A 7,566-nucleotide genomic window follows, 5' to 3' on the forward strand; every position below is an offset into this window, starting at 1 on the left:
CTGAAGAATATTTATTTATTTTTCTTCATTTTATTTATATTTTCAACTGTAATAATTTGTGGTATATTCACCAACACCAATGAACTACATGGATCTAATAATAGCATATAAACTTCAAAAGAAAGAAAAAACAAAGTTCATTGTTGGGGGGTATATGAAACTTTTTTGTGAGAACGAAAATTAATGGGAACACTTGCAAATCGATCTCCCACATCGATGTGGGAACTCAAAAGCCCCTCGCACACTCAGGACTGGAACAGGAGCGGTGAAAATATAATTAATATGAGGTTCAATATCGAGTAAATCAAGAATTGGAATGGGTCTGAGGCTAATACTATGATAAGAAAATGAATATTGAATCTAACTCAACCTCAAAAACTAGTTCACGAGGCTAAGACAGCCCAAAACCATATTAAAAGGTTAATTTTCATCCCCACACTGATGTGGCAACTCAACAGCAAGTCGTGATCTTCAGCATATTCTTAATAGCGAAAAACTGCCACTGTATGGAAGTGTCAATTCTCACAAGTGAAATTGCATGCAAAATACTATCCAATCAATAGCCTGTTTTTTCCTTTTTACCTAGTTGACTAAAACTAAGTTCCCTTTAAGCAATTCAAGGTGCAGTATAACAACCAATAGAGTGGGTGAAAATCATAAGAGATCAGACTACAAATCCCTTCATCGACAAAAAAGATGATTTTTCTTATCTGTCTATGTCTTGGTTGGAAAGAATTATTCCGTCCACTTGTTGGTGAAAAACTACAACTACACCTAATAAAATAGTTGAGGTGTGCGCAAGTTGACGCGAACACTATATTACTGAAGATGGTTCTCATCATCTCACTATAGAAAAATATGCCAGATTTTCCACGTTGGCAATAGTCTAACTCATCGTGGAACCCCACGTGTGATATTTTCTCCAACTAGGACAACCTCAGCCACAAAAGCACCACTACATATCCTTCAAAATATCCACTTCATCTTCCACGTGGCCCAATCATAAAACAGAAACAATTCTCCCTAGCCAATAATTATCTACATTCAGATTTGCCTATATCCCTAACTTCTTCCTTATACTCACCACAATTTACACCATCTTTGTCATTCTCATATCCATTTTCTAATCTCTACTCATCTCAAATTTTTTTGAACATCTTTTAATTTATAAAAAAATAAGGAAGAAGAGATGGCTTCTAATACATTGATGAGCTGTGGAATAGCAGCTGTTTGCCCCTCTGTCCTCTCTTCTTCCAAGTCTAAATTCGCCGTGGCGGTGCCCGTGTCCACCGGAGCTACCAATGCCATGTCACGGTTCACCATGTCGGCCGAGTGGATGCCCGGCCAACCCCGCCCTTCCTACCTTGATGGCTCCGCCCCCGGGTAATTTTCATCACTATTATTATTTTTAGTGCAGTACTTCTTTCGTTTCATTTTATGTGACGATATTTGATATGATATGAATATGATGTCTAAGGCGCTTAATTTGATCTATGTATTATTAGGAGAAAAATATTAAAATTTTGGTTGAAAAGTAAGTTTGATGGGCATTAAAGTTTAATAGCATAATGAATTTAAAATTTTGAAAGTTATAAAAATAGAATGATGTCGAACATTTTGAAACGTATCAGAAAGAAGGATGCTTATAATTAAGAGTTGAACAACTTTCAATGATATGTAGTGGCGGATTTAGAGTACAATTTACGGTTCACACGATTCAGTAACTTTTGTCCAAACCTTATGTATATATTAAGAAATTATTGAATATCTATAAATATTTGACCGTGAACTCAGTTATTATTGTATATGAAATTGCTGTAAATCCTGAATTCGCCTTGGCTTTGTTAAATATCTTTAACTAAAAATAATTTGTACTACAATCTGTACTATGATTTTTTATGCAAGTTCTAATTTCTAAATATATAAATGCAGAGACTTTGGATTTGATCCACTTGGTTTAGGAGAAGTACCTTCAAATTTGGAGAGATACAAAGAATCTGAACTTATTCATTGCAGATGGGCTATGCTTGCTGTTGTAAGCTTCTTATTCTCTAATGCCTCCTGATGCTATCTTATGACAGGATATAACTTATATAAACCGATAATGTAAAAAAAAAAACTTACATTATTTGTTTATGTTAGCATGTTGTATCAGGTACTTCGCCCTATTTTACGGGTTATTAATCTCGGTTAGGGAGAGCTCCATGTAATAATGTTTTTGGTGACAACAATATAAAATTATTCCACTGTCGATGCATATAGAAGTTCAACTCTTTATACAAAAAGGAAAACAAAATGACATCAATAAGAATATTTACACAGTTCATCATTTAATAATATGTTTCAACAATTTTCTGCATTACCTTTAAGATTTTGGACATTAGACCTTTTGTTGAAAAATTATACTGTGTAAATACAAAATTATATAATGTATATCGGTCAAATATTACTCTGCTTGAACACTTTTAACGAAATTCTTGGTTTCACCAATGTAACTAGGTACATTGTTCTATGACATACATCACATTTTAAAAGAGATTTACAAACAATGTTAGAAAAATATACAAATATACACATTTTAGAACCACGGGCATAGTGTGAGCTTAGTGCACTTGGCTGCCCACATTTTAGAAGAGATCTTTATATTACATTAATCAATTTCTCTAACATAAAAATACGTATTGGTTGAATTCTCTAACATAGCTTTTATTCATGAACAAATTTGCAGCCAGGAATCCTAGTTCCAGAGGCATTGGGCTTGGGCAATTGGGTCAAGGCCCAAGAATGGGCCGCAGTTCCTGGTGGACAAGCTACATATTTGGGCCAGCCTGTTCCATGGGGCACACTTCCTACTATTTTGGTTATTGAATTTTTAGCCATAGCCTTTGTAGAACACCAAAGGAGTATGGAAAAGGACCCAGAGAAGAAGAAGTACCCTGGTGGAGCTTTTGACCCATTGGGCTACTCTAAGGACCCTAAGAAATTTGAAGAACTCAAAGTCAAGGAAATCAAAAATGGTGAGAACATTAATCCACTCCTCTTATGCATTTCACATTTTTTTTTTAATGGATTTAACTTATATAAATTAATTTTATCGGCAAAGGCTCAAATATGCCCCTAACCTATGCGAAATTGTACACATTTGCCCGTCGTTAAAAGGTTGGTGCAAAGATGCCCCTAACGTTTTTTTTTTGCCACACATGCCCTTGTGTGAGCTCGCTCACATTGCCGGTCCCAAGCCCGGATAAAGGAGGAGGGTTGCCGAGGGTCAATCGGAAACAGCCTCCCTACCCAGGTAGGGGTAAGGCTGCGTACATCTTACCCTCTCCAGACCCCACTATTGTGGGATTACACTGGGTAGTGACCAAAACCAATGCCCTTGAGTTAACGGAAAATATGGGAGAGCATATTTGTTCAGTTTCGCAAACTTAGGGGCATATTTGAGCCTTTGAAATTCCTGAATATTGTGGCACAAAATATCATTGCATTCCAAAACATAAAAAAATATTTGTAATTACAATTCATCCACCATTGTATTACATCAAAATTATACAACTAAAAGAGCAGATGCAATTACAACCATCTTTTAAAGACTGTTTTCACAAACAAGAGCACCATTTTCCCTTTTCAAAAGATTTTTTTTTTACTAATGATAATACCATTTTTATTTTTCAATTTGTTGATGATCTGGATAGTTCTTTCTGGATATTTTTTGTCTTCTCAGTCCCAATACCTACACAATAATGGATGCAACAATTACCGCAATAAAACATAAACATAAAAAAGGAGATAACTTATATTAGACTTATGGCACATGAAAAAATGTCTCCCGCGGTGCTCAAAATTTTGATAATAATAATAGAAAGAGTATCACATTTTAAGCATTTATACAATTTCTTACATAACATTCAATATGGTTTGGCCCTTTCGTGAATTTCACGCATAACCGAAATTTAATAGAATTATTTGAAGTCCATAAGTGAGACGGAGTGCAGTATCTACACGTCCACAAACCCTTCCACAACTCCACATCCACAAACCCTTCCACAGCTATTTGAAGAACTCGAAGCTTCCGACATTTCATAAACAAGTGAAAGAATAAGAGAGAAAAGTGAGGGGTTGTACGATAAGTGTGGAGTTTCAAAATGAAGTTGCAATAAATTATTGGCTAGCATAAAGTGCACTACAAAAAAATCTGAGAACTATTTGTGCCATAATATTCAGGAATTTCAAAGGCTCAAATACGCCCCTAATGTTTCCGAAACTGAACAAATATGCCCTCCAATATTTTCCGTTAACTCAAGGGCATGTATGGCTAAAAAAAAACGTTAGGAGCATCTTTGCACCAACCTTTTAACGACGGGCAAATGTGTACAATTTCGCAAAGGTTAGGGGCATATTTGGACTTTAACCGTAATTTTATTGGTACTACTATCAGTGTTTCACTTGTAATAGCTACTTAATTATTACATAGTAGTACTTTACTAGGTTATCAATTACTCTTTTCATTTCATTTTATGTGACCTTGTCTCACATGGCATGAAATTGAAAAAACACAAAGAAAGACTCCAAGCTTTTGGTATAAAATAAGTTATAATAGACGTTTGTGTGTGTATGTCAATCATCTCATTAAGGGTAAAATGAAAATTTGAAAGTTAAAATATTTCTAAATATAGAAATGTGTCATTTTCTTGGGGATGGACTAAAAAGACAACATACCACAAAATTGGGACACAGAGATCAGTACTTATCATAAAGATTTACTTGTCGTTACTATATAGTTTTAAGTTATATACACTTATATAGTGTAAATGTTTGTATACTATCAATGCAATTTTATAGGTTATAGCAGTTTGTTAAAGCTATATATTTTCCGGGTTACATTAGGCCTGATATAAAGAGTTACTAGTTTTACAGGACAACTCAACCGACGGTGTAAAAGTTCTTTACGTTGTCAATGCACCAAACATAAACTCATTACTATACAAGCGATCTGATTCTATAAATATTTTTTTAGACTATCAGTGTAATTTTAATATCTTCTAGCAGGTAATCTTTCTTATTTTTATGCTATTAATTTTACCTTTTTTGGACGATTATCTGTTGTTAGGTCGCCTTGCATTGTTGGCATTTGTTGGATTTTGTGTTCAACAATCAGCATACCCAGGAACAGGACCATTGGAGAACTTGGCAACTCACTTGGCTGATCCATGGCACAACAACATTGGGGATATTGTTATCCCTAGAGGCATTTTACCCAATTGAATTGTACTATGATGTATATTAGCCAAACACCTTGTAAAACTCTCACATGTACGCATAGACTTGTAATGAAATGGACTTTTTGTGTGTCCTTATTAGTCTATGCCTAGAAAAGTTGCTATGCCAATCTAATTTCCTTTCCATCTGTTAGAGTTGAATTATTCAAACTTAATCTTCAGTCCAACATTATGAGTCCATGCCTATACTAGCCTTCAAGATTCACAAACATATGCGTGTGCGAGCATATATGGTCCATTTCGAAAATATTGAGTTCAATAGAAACATGTTAATATGTCCTTACTAAAATTACAAGGATGTGAAATTATTGTTGGCTTATAGTTTGTTCTCACTTCAGCATAGTTTAGCTTGTTTTCTTCATATAGTTCTCTTTGGAATCAAGTGAAATTCGAGAGTTACTTTTACAGAAAGCGAGTCAATTTTGTACCTTTCCTAAGTTGTTAGTATTTAGAGACTCTAGTTTTGTTAAGGGGTAAGAAAGATAACAAGCAAACTAGACATATACAATTGATATAAAAATTAACCTTGGGGTGGTAATTAAAATTTACAATAAATATTTTGTTCTGAGTCTATAATTTCAAAAACATAAGAGGTTCAGTGATAAGAACATTGTATTTATAAAATTCAAATTTTAAATTCGCCTCTAATTATAAGGCACCAAAACAAACAAATATGGGGTTCACTAGCTATAGAAATTCAAGGTACTTGATTTAAAGTTTTTCCTTTTTTCTTTTTCTACGAAAGGGCTTAATTGAAACTTTAAAAAGAGGCTGCCAAAAATCATTGGGAACTAAATCAAAAAGTGCGGGCGTGCAAGAGTGCAACTAGAAAAGCTGATAGAAAATTAAACATTGTGTTTCTATTTGTCCATTTTTTAATAGTTCAGAAAAATTAGGGTATTAGGGTTCTAGTAGGAGCTGTACTTCACAGGGCATAAGTTTTTGGGACACAAAAGAAAAAGTAAACTGACTTGTATTAGCGGCGGATTTCTTCTTTTTCGTGTACTACTTTCTTCACACCTTGTAATTAACATTAATCTAATATTTTATTTTAAAAGTATTGTCTTTTAAAGTGGAGCAGTGTACGCATGTTAGCAAGAACAAAAACCGAGTAATAGTCATGTTTTCCTCTTGAAGCATATGGTGTTAGAGAGGAAAAAAAAAAAAAAACTAGTTTAGATTTGCATAGTAGAGAGCCCACTCCGAGGGGTTTTAGACCCTCTCAGTGACGGAGCCAGAATTTTTATCTAGGGGTTCAAAAATATAAGAAAGTAAATATACGAAGAAATCAAGGGGGTTCAATATCTACTATATATACATAAAAAAATAATTTTAATCTTGTATATACACTATAAATTTTCACCGAAGGGGTTCGAAACCCCTGCAACGTACCTAGCTCTGCCCCTGGACCCTCTACTAACCTAAATCGAGGTTAGTTAATAAAAACTACGATAAAGTTGTTTATGAGTATTTTCACGATGGACTTAATTTTATCAAAGATGATGATCGATAACTTAAACTTACGATCATTTGTGTGTTGGGGGATAGTATCTTATTATGTGCCAAAGCAATTTATAAAGCATCAAACTAGAACATGTGAATTTCTTGAATGTTGTTGCAGGTGCATGCGAAGAAATGTAAAAGAGTGGTATTTGTTAGGGAAGTCAGACAAAATGCATCCTACTTAACAAATTCGAACTCGTAATTTTTAGTGGACGATGACGGAACATTTATCTTTCCACAACATCATACAACATAGACAAATTTTGAATCATCTTTGTCAATCATTACATGACTTAATGGCGGAGTCAATTTTTTTTTACTAAGAGAATTTAAAATATAAAGAAGTAGATTTATGAAAAAAGTTAAGGGAATTCAACATCTACTGTACATATACATAATAGTTTCGACGTTATAAATGCAGTGTAACATTTAAACCAAGAAAATTCCAATGATCTCCTTGCGGTACCCTAGCTCCACCGAAAAACTGATAACGTCTTTTATGTTAATGTATATAATTTAAATAAGGAAAAAAATAAAATAAAATTCTCATAATCATGCGTGAGTGTTGTCTACTAATTTCGAGGAGTTGCAAGTTGCTATTAGCAGAGTCAAAAAAGTGTAAAAACACACATGGATACAACAAACACATAAAACCCTGAGAAATTAGTTTCTGGTAGGCACATGACTTGCCTGGCATAGACTACTGTTTACACTTCTCATCATCATGGGAACCACAGAAGGTTTATGCATTAAAATGTGTTTTTTTATGTGTATTTCGAGGCAT

The 7,566-nt window shown here is 34.1% G+C and overlaps 1 protein-coding gene across 1 annotated transcript; it reads left to right on the plus strand.

The window, feature by feature from the left end:
* The first annotated feature begins 1,086 nt into the window (after window positions 1-1,086).
* Window positions 1,087-5,355, plus strand: LOC132640027 (chlorophyll a-b binding protein 6A, chloroplastic). The gene is made up of 4 exons (XM_060356436.1): window positions 1,087-1,383; window positions 1,933-2,035; window positions 2,729-3,017; window positions 5,111-5,355. Exons 1-4 carry the CDS (start codon window positions 1,190-1,192, stop codon window positions 5,263-5,265), a joined length of 741 nt encoding a protein of 246 aa, XP_060212419.1. The 5' UTR covers window positions 1,087-1,189; the 3' UTR covers window positions 5,266-5,355.
* The last annotated feature ends 2,211 nt before the right edge of the window (window positions 5,356-7,566 follow it).

This window comes from Lycium barbarum, chromosome 5 (assembly GCF_019175385.1).
Source record: "Lycium barbarum isolate Lr01 chromosome 5, ASM1917538v2, whole genome shotgun sequence".
NCBI lineage: Eukaryota > Viridiplantae > Streptophyta > Magnoliopsida > Solanales > Solanaceae > Lycium > Lycium barbarum.

Excerpts from the sequence above, each read along its gene's own strand:
- LOC132640027 (XM_060356436.1), top strand. The coding sequence starts at position 1,190 with ATGGCTTCTAATACATTGATGAGCTGTGGAATAGCAGCTGTTTGCCCC. Across the intron at positions 1,384-1,932 it reads CTTGATGGCTCCGCCCCCGG|AGACTTTGGATTTGATCCAC; the intron begins GTAATTTTCATC and ends ATATAAATGCAG. Across the intron at positions 2,036-2,728 it reads GATGGGCTATGCTTGCTGTT|CCAGGAATCCTAGTTCCAGA; the intron begins GTAAGCTTCTTA and ends ACAAATTTGCAG.